At 46.7% G+C, this 13,553-nt stretch overlaps 1 protein-coding gene across 7 annotated transcripts in view; it reads left to right on the top strand.

Annotated features, from left to right (window-relative positions):
- GYG2 (glycogenin 2) overlaps positions 1 to 9,214 on the top strand; it is a 39,604-nt gene extending 30,390 nt beyond the window's left edge. For 5 of the 7 annotated variants that reach the window (XM_034649296.1, XM_034649293.1, XM_034649294.1 and 2 more), the window contains 3 exons: positions 3,363 to 3,467; positions 4,557 to 4,664; positions 7,328 to 9,214. In XM_034649296.1, coding sequence (XP_034505187.1) covers positions 3,363 to 3,467; positions 4,557 to 4,664; positions 7,328 to 7,489 — 375 coding nt within the window. In that variant the 3' untranslated portion in view covers positions 7,490 to 9,214. The remainder of the gene's footprint in view (positions 1 to 3,362; positions 3,468 to 4,556; positions 4,665 to 7,327) is intronic. The other 2 variants (XM_034649292.1, XM_034649297.1) reach the window with 2 other exon arrangements.
- Positions 9,215 to 13,553: the final 4,339 nt, after the last annotated feature.

The following is a 13,553-nucleotide window of genomic DNA, read 5'->3' on the forward strand; positions in this document are numbered from 1 at the left end:
TGAGCTAAAGGCAGATGCTCAACTGACTGAGGACCCCAGGTGCCCTGCAGATTCATTGGTAATAGCTCAAAACTGGACAGGACTCAAGCGTCCATCAGCATGTCAAAGGATAAAGTGTGGTCCATCCACACACTGGAACACTACTCAGTAGTGAAGAGGAATGAACTATCAATCCAGTCAGCAAAGTTGCAAAGGATAATTTTACCGAGTCGAAGAAGCCAAAGAAACGATAAAACATACCATGAGGTTCCATTTCTGTATAATTCTAGAAAATATAAAATAATCTACAGTGACACACAGAAGATGAGAGGTTCCCTGGGGATGGTGGAGGAAGGAGGGAGAGATGATTATGGAAACTTTCGGGATGATAGGTGTTTACTCTCTTGATTGTGTCAAAATTTACCGACGTGTACAGGTTAGTCCAACGTATAATATGGAAATTATACTTCAAAAAAACCTGTTAACAAAGCAAGACGTTTAAAGTTACTATTTATTCTTGGCACATCTTCCTGTTGTTATGAGATATTTCTACTGACGTTTATCACTTTGTTTTGGTTAGTACGTATATGGTATATCTTGTTCCTGTCGTATATATGTCAAATATATGGTATATATTTTTCTTGTCAACCTTTCTGTGTTCTTATGTTTAAGGTGTGTAACCCTTTAAGATGTTCAGAATGAGGTTTTGTTTTCCTTTTATCCAAATAGTTTTTGCCTTTTAACTGGGGTACTTTGTTGACAATATAATAACTGGTATATTTACGTTTAAATCTGTCCCTCGGTTTGCCCTTTATTATCACAGATTTGAGAGATCTTTTCTCTCTTTTTAATCTTTCTTTGGACTGATTAATGTATTTTTAGTTCCTCCATTTTAGCCTCCTTTCACATATCAGTTTTGCATTATTTTATTTTTTAAGTCGTTACCCAGAGATTCCAGTTCTCATTCCTAACTTTGACATGACGTGATATATTTAGGACTTTGCCACTTCCGGGAAATAGAAGGACTCCAGAAGGCTTTCAGACTGTTCCTTTCCTTCCGCATTTGTTCCCTTGTTGTCTATTTTAATTCTATAGCTACTTTACACGGGCCAAGTTCACTTAGCTATGTCATTTTATTTTCATTCCGTATTTTATTCTTTCTATCTGTTAATACTTGTCTTCTCCCCAAAAAACTTCCTTTATTATTTGTTTTAATTTAGGCTTCATGCTGAAAAATCCCCTCCATTTGTATATCTGAAAATTCCTTTATTTAACCTTCATTTGGGGCCATCTTTTCCTGGATGTAGAATTCTCACTTGGGAGTTCTTTTTACAAGGGCATTTTGACGATGTTGTCTGTTAATCTTCTGACTTTCTCTACAAATTCAGTACCTTGAGTCTGTATTCCTTTTGCCCATTCTGTCTCTCTCAGTCTCCCTCTTTCTGTCTTTCCCTCTCCCCTTTCTCTCTTTCCCTCTCCCCACTCTCCTGTCCTCTTGTAATCCTAATTACACCTTCCTAATTATGACTTGTTACCATGTTTGCCATATCTGTGACTCCCTTCTCTTAATTTTCCTCCTATCTGTCTTTCCATGCCTCATTCTTCTGGCCTATTTTCCAGTTAACCGATCTTCTCTTTGGTTGTGTTTAATCAGTTGTTAAACCCACATCCTGAACACTTAATGGCAGTGATTGTGTTTTTAACCCCAATAAACATCAACTATTTAATAGGACCATTTCCACACTTTGTGGAAGTGCTCCAACTTGTCCCTTTATTTCATTTAAAGTATTTCTTACACTTGGTTATAGTCCATGTCTGATAAATCATAGATCTGGATTTCATGTGGATCTGTTCTTGGGGTTTGATTCTGTTTTTCCTCTTGCTTTTCATTCATTTGGTCTTGTCCGGCTCTGTGCTAATTGATTTTTTTTTTTTTTTAAAGATTTTATTTATTTATTTGACAGAGATAGAGACAGCCAGCGAGAGGGAACACAAGCAGGGGGAGTGGGAGAGGAAGAAGCAGGCTCATAGTGGAGGAGCCTGATGTGGGGCTCGATCCCATAACGCCGGGATCACGCCCTGAGCCGAAGGCAGACGCTTAACGACTGCGCCACCAGGCGCCCCGTGCTAATTGATTTTTGATATGACACAACACATTGCATGTGGAAAAATTGCAGGGATCACTGGGAGTGCTGAATCATATTATCATCATTCAGAGAGCATTGCTTCCCACCGCCCCCCCACCGTGGGAAGTTTTCATAGAGGTGGTTTGCCCCCACCCTGTGTGAGGTTGACCTGGTGTGAAATTGGGCTTCTGTGTTTGTAAGAGCTGTTCTATTTCCTGTTGTCCTTTTAGTGCAGTCCCTTATGAAAACCTGTGGTGTTTAGAGGGTCCCTCCTGAATACCTCACCATTTATGGGTTCCTCAACCGCAGAGCACTGCCAAACTGTCTGCTCAAGTTCTTCCTACAGCCTCTTGGCCGCCTCAAGGGGGAATAAGATGCCACTGCTTTATTATATTCCTATCGCAAGCACAACCCCGCCTGCCCACATGATTGCTGCGGCGTGTTTGCAGGGACCATTGGGAAATGTGTCAATGTTCTCTAGCCTCTTTGGCAGACAGCGATTAGGTTAGTCTTGCAGAAGCCTTTGGACCATTTATGGCCCCCAGCCCGTGGGCTCAAGCTTGCTTCCTGACCATGAATTGATTAGGCTTGCTGTATAACAATCAGCCCCAAATAGGTAAAAATCTGTGTCTATGTCCCCGTCAGCCGTGGTGGCAAAGTCATGCTGGGTTCCATGCAGTCACCAAGGGGTCCAGGATCCTCCTGTAGGTGTGGTCCAACTTCTTCTAGGGTGTCCCTTGTCCCCTGTGGCTCTCTGAGAGAGAATTAGGCTGTCCTGCTGAAGCCAGCCATCGCACACAATGCATTATTTTATCTCCTCTGCACCTGGAATGATCTTAGCCAAGGACCGTCCTTAGAAGCACTGAGAAAATAGTCACTCGAATTGCTTTGTGTAGGGGTTTGCTTCCTCATGAGACCCCGGTTGAAACAGGTTGGAGGGATCTTCCTCTGCACCTGACCTGTGAGTAAAGAAGGTAGGAAAAGTGTATCCCACGTCAGTGGGGGTGAGTCCCATCGCATCTCAGTGGTGTCGGTGAGAATGTCGCGTGGCTCCACGTAGGTACACAGAAGACGGCGGCACGAGAGCCCAAGACAAAGGAGCAGACGCGGGAATTGGTGAGCCTGGCACCGTCTGCCCCACACCTGTTCTTTGTCATGATGTCTTTGTATCGTGGAGGCAAACAAAATAGATCGGGTGTTTTCAGACATTTGCAGGAGGGTTATCCTAATTTTCTTTTCTTTCTTTCTTTATGACAGACGATAGGGTGGCCTGAACTTGAGACATCCGCTGGAGCGAGGTGTGACCCATTGTCGCCACCCTCCCCCCAATGTGCAGACTCCTCAGGGACCCAGACCACCTCGGTATACCTCATTTACACTCCTTACGCACATCCTCCGCGGCTCCTACTGTTGTTTTCTTGGCCTGTCTTTGTCCATCGAATACCAAAGAAGATTCCCCAGGCTTTTCTTCTTCATCCCGTGATCCTTCTGAATGGTTTTCCCAACCCTGAATACAGGTGTGATTAGTCTACACAGGACCTGGGTGTCTCTTCAGATTTCTGTTAGTCATTTGGTTAGCCCGTTTTCCTTCAGGGAGAATGACAAAGGTGTAACATCACCGTGACATATATGTTCCCTTTAAAAAATTTTTTTTTGGTAGGATTTTGGATCCGTGTTTAATATCAGTATTGTAGGATTACGAGTCCTACCCGTTTCTGCAAATTTGCCCTCATGAATCTGGGCTTTTGCTGCCATGCATCTCCAGAAAATTGAGGTCCGACTCTGCTGTGCTCATTGAGACATGAGCTTAGTAAAGCGTGTGCACGGGCGTTTGGTAGCAACTGTAGTCAACGCTTGAGCGACACAGGGTTGAACTGCATGGGTCCACCTCTATGTGGAGTTTTTTCGATTAATACAGTATGGTACTATAAATGTGTTTTCACATCTTGTGATTGTCTTAATCACGCTTTCTTTTCTCCAGCCTACTTTATTGTAAGAATACAGGCTATAATACATAGAACGTGCAAGATATGTGTTGATCGACTTTTTATGTTATTGCTAAGGCTTTTGGTCAACAGTAGGCTATTGGTAGTTAAGTTTTGGGGGAGTCAACAGTTATACTTGGATTTTTGACTCTGTGTGGGTCAGTACACCTAACCCCACATTATTCAGGGGTGAATTGTAATTGAATCCCTGTCTGAAAAATTAGCTTTGGTGCATTCCATAAAGACTTGCAGCATCTCATCTTGTGTGAGAAATGGTGGGTGTCAGGGGAGAAGGTGGAAGTGGGAAGCCCCCCTTTCTAGTCTTTGTGGAAAGGGCCGTTTGGCACGGCACGTTCCTTTGATCTTATTTCCCCCCTCCTCCCCGCAGAGTTCTCTGTCCTCGTGGTGAAAACTGTAGTTGCCTGAAGCCGTCCGCAGACTAACGATGGAATGGTTATGTTTCTAGCAGCCCGCGGATAAAGCAGAAGGTGGCCCATCTGTGGAAATCTTGGAACCAAGCCAGGAGCCCCCTGTGGATGTCACCGGGGACCCCAGTCCTCAGGATGCTTTGGAGGTGGTACCCTAATTGTCCTGTCTGGCACTCCTGCTGGATGCTGTCTGCTATCACGGGGGCCGCAGTCCTCACGCACCTGCCGGTACCTCAACGTCCGGCCTGACTTGGTTGAAATAAGACTCTGCCTGCCTCTCTTGGTGCTTCTCATTCATCTTTCTCCTTTCCCACATTTGCCTGGGGTGCTTGGTCACTTTCTTTCCCGTCCTTACTCATCACGGCCTTTCTCTCTTTAAACGCTCTTCGCAAAAGTTAATTGACGTTCAGGGGCTTTGCTGTTCTTCTGTCCGGCGGGCGATCAAGGAAACGATTGCCCAGCGAGCCGTTGTCTCAAATGAAGAGGGTAGAAGCAAAAACAATCCGGGGGTAAACATTTGGAGCCAAATGGAGCATGCCATGCTTTCCTTCCTCTTCCAGATGTCCTTGTCTTAAATTTCCTTCTTTCCGCGGATACGCTGAATGGAAGCAATTGCAAAAAAAAAATTTTTTTTCTAACAGTGATTGAATGATACCTTTTGGTCTTTAAGAAATAGTCAGTATGGCTCTAGAGCCAGCATTGGGTGTCTGATAAGTTGGTATGGAGCATGTGTCTGTTTGAGTGGCTGTTAGCAAAATATGATAGCCCGGGGGACTTCTGCACATAGTGCATTTTTTTCTCTCACTTCCGGGGGCTGGATGTCCAAGGTCAAGGTGAGACCTGCTTCCTGGTTCATAGACCTCCATCTTGTTGCCGTGTCCACACCCAGAGCGAGGGGTGAGGGAGCTCTCCGGGGTCCCTTTTATAATGACACTCATCCCATTCATGGGGGCTCCAGCGTCATAACCAGAGCACCTGCCAAAGGCCCGCCCTCCTCATACTATCCTATGGGGGTTCGTGTGAATTAGGGAGGGACGCCGATATTTAGTTTATAGCAACATTTGCAGTATGGTCTACTATATAATACCTACGTTAGTTTGCACGACGCCTTTACTAGAATGTACTGCTGGAGAAAACGTGTACGCTTTTTCTCCCTCTTACTTTGTCAATGTCGTAAATGCCAAATGCACTATTTTGAACCGTTGGCAAGTTCATTACCTTCTCTGATCCATGAGGTGGAGACGGGGGTGCCCACCTGGGAAAGTGGGAGGTGGGGGTGGGGATTAGACCCAGCAGTGGTTTGGAGGAATCTGTGATTGTGCCTGGCTCCTACAGGTTACCGCCAGCCCTTCCACCAGCGCTGCTCCCAGCGGAAGGCTCCTGGGGAGGGAGCGTTGTGAGCGCCCAGGAGAGGCGCTCCATGACTTGTACGCTTAACTGGGGCACTTGACTTTCTCCTCCGCTATGTGTCTCTACTGTGGATGACCCTTGCTGTTTAGTATAATACTGTGTGTCATGAACCCAAGGGAGTCTGTGGTTTTCCTAGATACATACCTCTCTTGCTATCACGGATGACGCAGTCACCACACTGTTTGGTGTCGGGCGATACGGTACCGTGTGCGCTGTGGGTCCTGTTAATTCCAGAAAGTTTTCGTTCCCAGACATGCACTGAGCCCGAATCCAAGCTCTTAGAGGAAAGGAGGGCCAAGGTCTCACGGAAAATCATTTTTTTTGAACTCTTGCTATTCCCTTGGCCAATAGGATGGCAACGTTTCAACGCGATTTCCGGGAACAAGGGTAGAAAACAGAACGTTATCCGTACAAGCTCTTCAAAGACACTGTTGTAAATAATCAGAGTAGAAAGTCCCATAAGCCCAGTGGCTTTGAAATTCTAATTTCACCATCTGGCATCTGGTATCATCTCACTGACACACACAGCATCTGGGGAACACCTGAGTGTCACCTGTAGCATGCGTGTGCGCATGAGTGCATCATCAGCACATGCATATTTTTAGACCTCTCTTTCTAATCCGTGGTAAGAAATTTTTAGGGGCGCCTGGGTGGCACAGCGGTTGAGCGTCTGCCTTCAGCTCAGGGCGTGATCCCGGCGTTATGGGATCGAGCCCCACATCGGGCTCCTCTGCTATGAGCCTGCTTCTTCCTCTCCCACTCCCCCTGCTTGTGTTCCCTCTCTCGCTGGCTGTCTCTATCTCTGTCAGATAAAAAAAAAAAAAATTTTTTTTAAAGCAAATGTACGTACTACGTTTGTTGACCCGTTTGAGTGCCAAACAAAAGGTTCGTGTTGTGTGCGTGCGTTTGCACATGTGTGTGTTTATACATTCTCTCGTATTTTGGCTTTAGGAAGATAAAAACCCTGCCGTTTGCAAACAGAAAACCACTGGGGTTATTATTTAAATGGTTTTGGCAGGCTGTCCAAACTACTATAGGTTTTATTCGTATAAGGCGAAATGTTCTTGATTTCTGTAGTTTGATTATATACGGTGATACAAAGCATCGAGGTTTCGGGTGGGTGGAACCATTAGATCGGTACAGGTGCGTGTGCAAAATGGTTTAGTGGTAAAAATTAAAACACTTCTTATGAAAAAGTGAACACACGTACGATAATATTTTATAAAATTTCACACCATGTGGCCAGGAAAAGCATCTTCTTCTAAGAGTATTATATTAAACGCCACGTATTTTGTTCAAAAGAACTAAGGTTCGTTTGTAGAACTAGTCGCCAAACCGGATATCGTGTTATGCCAGTGATGGCTCCGAAAACCTTCTCCTGTCTGCTTGTCCTCCCTAGGTTGACCTGGCCATGTCTGTTTTCGAGATTTCCATCGAAGAGAAGGTCAAGGAGCTGAGTCCCGAGGAAGAAAGGAGAAAATGGGAGGAGGGGCGCATTGATTACATGGGGAAGGATGCCTTCGCCCGCATCCAGGAGAAGCTGGACCGGTTTCTGCAGTAACCCGAGGGGTCGCATTCCGCCGCATGTGGTTAGGCAGTGTTCTGTTGCATGGTCCCGTGAATGCGGACATCTCCTCCAGGCCCTTGGAAGGGAACAGGTGTTCAACTATGTGCCTCTATTTATGGCTGACCAACTTGAGTGCCTCACAAAAATAATGTAGACCATAAAAAACCCAGCTTAAAGTCCCCCTACCCCCTGTGCCCTACTGATCCAAGCTACCCATGCCTTCTCGGCTTCCCTGAGACATCAGTTCTTCTCAGCAACCGGGAGCAGGGATAAACTTCTGGTAGACCCTTGCTCATGTTCTCTGGTCCTGCTCCAAGGAGCTCTGGGTTGCTGCCTTGGGCGGGTGCTACCATCGCTACCCCACGTAAGGTTAGACGTCACTGCAGATTCTCTTCTGCCCCTAAGCTAATGACACCGGTATATGTACTCAGGACCTCAGGAAGCCTCGACAATGGAAAGTCCTTTCCTTGAGGACTAGGTAGGTGTTCAGACATCTTGAGGGTGAGTCTCATGTAGGCTTCACGGAGCACATCTGAGCAGCACTACAGCTCTGGTTTCTCTTCTGCAAAACCCAATGGGACTGCCAAGTGCCGTTGGCGGATGCCTGGTTTGGGAAACGCCGGAGGTAATGCGGAAGGGAGATTCTAGCTGGCTTGGGAGACGGAGCGTCTTCTGGTTGGGAAGAACCAAGGGTTTACTCCGGGTGGTTCTGATGACCCCTCACTCACTAACAGCAGAGGCTCTTTCTGTAGAGACAGATACGTTTGCAGTCCATCACACTGGACCGCGCTCTGCTGGATATCAGTACCTCAGTCCGAAATAATGAGTCGAGTCACCGTGTTCTCCAGACCACTTCAACGCAGCTGTTTTGGGGAGAATTCTCAGTTTTATGAGACTGGATGCTTTATTCTACGAGAAATCCTCATCTTCAGAAGTATCCTGATTTTGTGAATTCATGCAGTGTGTTGGAACGGCGCACAGGGTCACTGCTCATGGCCACCACCATTATTAAAAACGGGCGCCACTGTGCAAGAGAGGGAAATGTGATTTCTTACGAGTTAGAATGCTTTGTTTATCGTGCACAGCGTGGAACATCGAAGGGTTTCATACAGACAGGTTTGGACCACGGCGTGATGGCTATGCTGTAACTTGGTGGGCGCGTTTGGCCACATCTTACATCATGTCAAGCAGCTGAGCCCTTGGGTAAGGGAATCTGTGGAAACGCGTGACGTTAGTTGTGGTGTGAGCTTTTGCAAGAAGTGAGTTACGGAGGGGTTGTTTTCTTTATGTGTGGGTGGCTCATGGTCTGCGGTCTTGACTGGGCATCATACATTCGATGCTTCCAGAGCTGCGTGAAGACAGCCATATGGATATAGCCTTACAGGGATTGAGTCGGGATGGTAATGAACCATTAGAGTAACACTGTAAACTTGTTCTGGGGAAAGACCGTGGGTGCTGGGTGCTGTGGTGTTGGGTTATGAAAAACAGGAGCCTGGGTCTGACATACTTTAGAAGGAGGAGTCTAGGTGACAAATATTTGAGTCTGGTTCAGCTTCTGTGGGGAAGAGAACTCCTGTTTCTGGACAGTGGTTCAGTCGCTTAAAGTGTCTGTTCAGTACAGACTTTTGTTATGCATTCTGGTCTATATCTTCTGATTTGAATGGATGCTGATGCACTTTGATTAAAATTTTAAAAGAGCGACATGGTGTCCCTTCTGGTGTGTGTTTGTGTGTGTTCTGAGTCATCAGTATAATATTTTATATGTCACAGAGGGAAGGGACGTGGGTGTCTGTCCTACAGTAAATTTAAATCACCATTTTTTTTCAGAATTGCTTGTAGCAGTAAAATGTGTAGAACTGTTCACTTCTCACTGTGTGAAATTCCCTAAGGTCTCTCAAGGGAAGGTACCCATTTCCCAGCATTGTTTTTCAATGTCACACATTCATTCATTCAATCCATCCATCCATCCATCCATCCATCTTCCAGTCACTCATCCATCCATCCATGCATCCGTCTATCCATCCATCAGCCCATCCTTTCATCCAAGCACTCACCCACCCACTCATCCATCCACTTACCTACCTATCATACCTCTTTTCATCCATCTATCCATACATCCATCCATCCACCCATCCTTTCATCTATCCATTATCCACTCCTCCACCCATTATTCCCCTATTCATCCATCATCCATCCACCCATCCACCTATCCACCTATTCATCCATCCAGTCATCCAGCCATCCATTCATTCATCATCATCTATCCATTCTCCACTCATCCACTCATCATACTTCTGTTCATCCATCCGTCCATCCACTCATGTATCCATCCATCCATCCACCCATCCAGCCATTTATCCGTCCTTCCACCCAACCACTCATCCAGCCATCAATCATCCACTTATGCATCCATCATACCTCTATCCATCCATCCATCCATCCATCCATCCATCCATCCTTCCATCCTTCCATCCGTCCGTCCCGTCGTTATTGAATTCTCTGTATGACAGGCACTGTGACATGTACTAATTCAAAAAATGAGTAGGTCAGAACATTCTGAGGGTTTCTCAATAACATCCGTGTGAGAGGTATAATACGATGTTGTTACCTGAATAAGGCCAATGCCAGAAACTGTGCTGTGTGAGGTCAGGACTACACTATTGTATAAGTTGAGTCCCCAAGAGGCATGATTTGACCTGTACTATCACTAATATGTTGTACATAAAAGGTGGGTTTGTGTGTGTTTTGTTTTTTTACACTTTAGTTCTAGAAATATTTTCCAAGTATTATTTGGGGACAGGAGGAAATGCCACGTGGGGAGAAGCACCTGCAGATATAGTGACTTTGTGGGGCGGCCGAAGGTGTGTAGATGTAAGGGAACAAAATAGAATGTAATGCCTCGGTCCTATCTTGCTGAAGCCATTGTTTGGTGCTTGAATGCCCATGAACAGCCCGGGTGCTGATGGGTTTTGGCGGGACTGCAAACAAGTTGAGGCAGAATGGGGTTTCTTTCTGGCAACTGCTCCTGAGTTAGGAAATGCAGACCAATTACCCTTGTAGGTGCTGATTAGTCATTGTTACCGTCTTTAGTAAAATGCACATCTTTTGCCCACTTTTTAGAGGGTTTGTCTCCTTATCATGGAGTTGTATCCATTTGGAAATGTTTTTCTCCCCATCTGCGGCTTATCTTTTCCTTTTCTTCATGGTGCTCCTTGAAGCACACAAGCTGTGAATTTTTTTTTTGAAGATTTTTAAAATTTATTCGACAGAGATAGAGACAGCCAGCGAGAGAGGGAACACAAGCAGGGGGAGTGGGAGAGGAAGGCAGGCTCATAGCGGAGGAGCCTGNAGAAGAGCCTGATGTGGGGCTCGATCCCATAACACCGGGATCACGCCCTGAGCCGAAGGCAGACGCTTAACGACTGAGCCACCCAGGCGCCCCTCAAGCTGTGAATTTTGATAAACTCTTCATTTATTGAGNCGATCCCATAACGCCGGGATCACGCCGAGCCGAAGGCAGACGCTTAACCGCTGTGCCACCCAGGCGCCCCTCAAGCTGTGAATTTTGATAAACTCTTCATTTATTGAGTTTTAGAAAGTCAATCAGGCTTTGAGTGTCTTACCTTTAAAAATCTCTTCCTAACCCCAGAGGACAATGCTTTTGTCCGGAGTTTTTTTTCTGATTGTTTCTGCAGATTTTCTCTTTCACCTTTAGGTCTCTGGTGGATTTGGCATTGGCTCTCAGGCATGGTGTGAGAGGTTAAGGGTCTTAGTGTGCGTGTTTGCATGTGAATAGCCAACTGTGCCAGGGCCCCCCCCTTGGATGTTTAACAGGCTGATCTATGGGGCCCGCCAAAGCTGACCATGTCCTGCAAACTTTCCCTAGTTTGGATATTCGAGTGCACACCCAGGCCCCTCAAAGCCTGTTCACACTCACACAGAGCTTGCAATAAAGGCATGGGAGAGGAAGGCAGCCAGAGACGGGAGCTGGCAGGCAGCCCTGGGGCTCAGCTTCAGCCCCTGCAAAGCTCCCCATTTGCTGTGCTTGCAGACGGAGCACCGAGGTCTGTGGGCGGAAACTCGGTTTCGAGCTGGCTCAGAGCCAGGGGTCTGTCTTGCCTCCGGGGGGCACTGAGTTCAGCCACAGCCAGTCTAACCGGTTACGCCAGTTGGCCTATGCTTTGCTGCAAGTAAAGACACAGAGCCCTGGAGATTAAGATAAGGCTTGTGCAGTCTGGTTGTAAATCAGCTCGGCTCTGCCGGGACCCCTGGAGTGCTTCCTGCTTATCACAGTCCTGGGGCTCGGCGGTGCCTCCTTCCCTGGTGGGTCTGCAGGCAGCCCCCCTGCTCCGGCGTCTGTCCCCATGTCCCTCCCACCCCCCTCCCTGCTGCACGTCTGATTTCTGAGTTGGTTTTGCAGAGAGAGAGAGAAAGAGAGAGTTGGAGGTTTCACCAAAAAGACTCCTGACTCATGAGAAGCAGACAAGAAAGCATAAAAGATGAAAAAAAAAAAAAAAGAAAAAGAAAAAGGAAGGGGAAAAAAGGCCCAGAAGGAGGTTTCTTGCAGAAATTCCAGAGGCTTCTAAGCCATCCGGAACGTCTAAATTTGCTAAATAAGTAATTTAATTTGGCAATGAAGCAATGCATCAAAGACCTTGGACAAGTCATGGTAAAGGCTGTCTCACCTTTAGGCTGATGAGATTAACCTGATTCTACCCCCTCCCCCCGCAGGTATGTGCCCACTTAGTGCATTTCTCAATTCTTGGTTGTTTCTATGGATGGAAGCAGGAATCCAGGGTTAGGACATCTGCAGAATCCCCTTCACGGGGCTGAGTCAGCTGGGAGGAATGCCCTTCTTCCTGCAGCCTGGAATGTCTTTGGGGTGGCTGGAGCGGCTGCAGCCATCCTGAGGCCATGAGGCAGAGGATTGTGGAGCTTGGCGTTGCAAGGAGGCTGCCAGCCTGGGGTTGCATTCCATCAAGAGAGAAGACACCCTTCCCTTGTTTATGCATTTATTCCCTGATGAGGACACGGAATACACGTGAGGTTCAGTGGGGTGGAGCCGACGACCAAGAAAGAATTCTTGAGGCGTCTTTGGTGCAAAATTGGTGGTTTATTAAAGCACGGGGACAGGACCCGTGGGCAGAATGAGCTGCTGCACGGGGGTTGTGAGGGGTGGCTGATTTATATACCATGGGGTTGGGGGAGGTAAGGAAAAAGGGAGGTTGAGAAAATACTTTCATATGTTAAAGAAGATTCACAGGATACCGGAGGCCTTGCCTTTGTCAAGTTAAGGTGGTTTTTCCCTCTAGCAAGGCATTAACATGAAGATGGTTGGGAACTTCCTGGGGCCTGCAGATTACAAGGACATTTAATTGTATCTACGTTCCCTTCCAGGAAGCTAGGTTATTGATAGAAATGCTTCGTTCTTGTCAACTGCTAAGACATTTGTAAACTGGGGGAGACTCAAATCTTGCAGGATTGTGGTATCTATAGGTTAACTGTTTCTTTGTCCTTTAGGGTGGCCAGGAGTGCCTGAGGAATGCCACGTACATCCCATGGTGGGGGGGGGGGTTTGCAGGGCATCAGTTTCTGCTTTGTCCTCAGCTTGCCTTCTGTTCCCTCATTATTCCCCATGTCTGTCACTAGCAGCCCAAAGTAATTTCTACCTAACAAGATGAGGACACAGAGGCGGTGAATGTAATGTGTGGCGTTGAATCAGCCGCTTGAGATCAGTGAACCCTCCACACCAGACACGGAGCTGTTTTATGTTTGCTCCGTCAGCTGAAAAAGAGTAGGCTGCAATATGTCTGCCTGCCCTTTTGTAAGGCTGTCCATGGACCCAGAGAAACCCCAAGTATGCTTTAAGATGAATGGGTACAAAAATCGGACATTGGCACCGTGATAACTCCCGAGCTTTAGAAGAGGGTCAGGACCGGGGGCGTTACTGGGTGTCCGCTGGGATGGTCTTAGGTCACAGATGAGAAAGTTGAGACCCACTGCCTGCCCACGACATGCTCCCCGAGAAAGGGAAACCCAAGCTAAGCTTTTCGGTGTG

Source organism: Ailuropoda melanoleuca, chromosome X (assembly GCF_002007445.2).
Source record: "Ailuropoda melanoleuca isolate Jingjing chromosome X, ASM200744v2, whole genome shotgun sequence".
NCBI lineage: Eukaryota > Metazoa > Chordata > Mammalia > Carnivora > Ursidae > Ailuropoda > Ailuropoda melanoleuca.